Genomic DNA, 1,538 nt, shown 5'->3' on the forward strand with positions numbered 1-1,538 from the left:
ACGTAGCTTTGGATATTTCGCTGAAATCCACGTATGGGTACAGAGTAGGGCAGTTTCCGTATGGGGCTCTGAAGCGCTTTCGACAACCGTTGCGCGAAAAGCTTATTAATGACGAGGTAGCCATTTGCTCCTGTGTCTGCGAGTGACTTCGTTTGCACCCCGAGTCCGTTCATACTCAGGGTTGTATCAACGAGAAATTGGGAGCCTCCCAAGAGCTCTCGTAAATCCAGTCCTTGCAGATCACATTTGCGTAGACCTAGGAAGGAGCCTTTCCCTAGGCCTCGTCGTTTTCCTCCAGGGACGCATCCGACTGGTGGGCGACTGCTTCCTCCCACTGCTCTTCGTCCTCAGGGGCTTCGCGGTCAATCTCCTTGACGGTGGGGTTGAGCGGGCATTTGTCTTGGAAATGGCCCGGCTTGCTGCACTTGAAACAGTTCCCGGACGTAGCCGGCACGGCGGTCCGCACGCGGCCTGTAATGTCCGGCTTGGGGGCCGTGGGCGTAAAAGGAGTCCTCTGGAAGGAGACCAGAGGGCTTCTTGTAGGCCTCGGCGGTTGGGTTCTTCCGGGCTCAGCGGGTGTGAACCTAGATGAGCTCAGACGAGCGGGTCCTCGGGAGCTCGACTCGCCGCTCTTGGACGGGAAGCTTAGCTCGTTGTTCCGGCGTCGCTCCTGATCGAAGGCGGTGAGTTCTCGGACCATAGTGTGGTAGTCTCCCTTCCATTGACTTTTGATAACCGCTACGCGGCTACGGAATTGAGGGGTCAACTTGTTCCACATGTACCGAAACCATTCCGACTCTGTGACCTGTCCCGTAATAGCTGCACTTTGGAAGCGAGCTTTGAACTCTGAGAAAGTCTCGTTGGTATGTCCTTTCTCTCCCATTTGGAGGTCGTCGAAGAGGTTCCGGGCCTGTTCCGTTTCGTTGCCAGTGAGGTAATATGAACCCCAACAGGTCCATCATCTCGTCGGCACTCTGAAACCCATGTGTCGCGGATAGGTATTGGGGTTCGAGGTATTTCTTTGCCAGGCCAGTCGTAGTCCCCCATATCAACGCTCTTCTCGAGACGTCGGTAGGGTAGTGATCCTCATTGACTACGAGGCGGTCCCGAATGGACGCGCTCCATTGCATAAAGGTATGTTCTATCCCATCGCTGAGCGGCGTAATCTTCTCAGAGATGGTGGATTTCTTGTAGCGATTCGGAGGGTCTTCGGAATACATCCTCGGAATCGATGGAGAACGAGTGTTTCGAAGAGGCGGCAACTGAACTGTCTCGGGGGTGTTTCGCATAGGGGAAGTTCGTCGCTCCTCAACTTCGACGGTGTCCACCTGTGGCGTGGACGGTATTCTGGTCTGGGTTGCCGCTAGGTTGGCTATCATTTCCTTGATCTCTTGCATCTGGATCTCGAGGTTTGCCATTCGATCCGGTATGTCATCGGTGGGTGCAGCGGTCGTAGCTGCAGCGGTGGTTTGTCTCGTTGACATTCGTGACGGTTGACCATCATTGTCTTGGGGGATGTTTGAGGTCATTTTCCTCAT

General features: G+C 54.7%; 1 protein-coding gene across 1 annotated transcript; it reads right to left on the minus strand.

The window, feature by feature from the left end:
• Nucleotides 1–274: 274 nt before the first annotated feature.
• On the minus strand, nucleotides 275–1,538 carry VC83_07558 (uncharacterized protein; the record flags this gene model as incomplete). The annotated part of the gene is made up of 2 exons (XM_024471125.1): nucleotides 275–824; nucleotides 946–1,538. 2 exons carry the CDS (start codon nucleotides 1,536–1,538, stop codon nucleotides 275–277), a joined length of 1,143 nt encoding a protein of 380 aa, XP_024320805.1.

This window comes from Pseudogymnoascus destructans (assembly GCF_001641265.1).
Source record: "Pseudogymnoascus destructans isolate 20631-21 unplaced genomic scaffold scaffold_23, whole genome shotgun sequence".
Lineage (NCBI taxonomy): Eukaryota > Fungi > Ascomycota > Leotiomycetes > Thelebolales > Thelebolaceae > Pseudogymnoascus > Pseudogymnoascus destructans.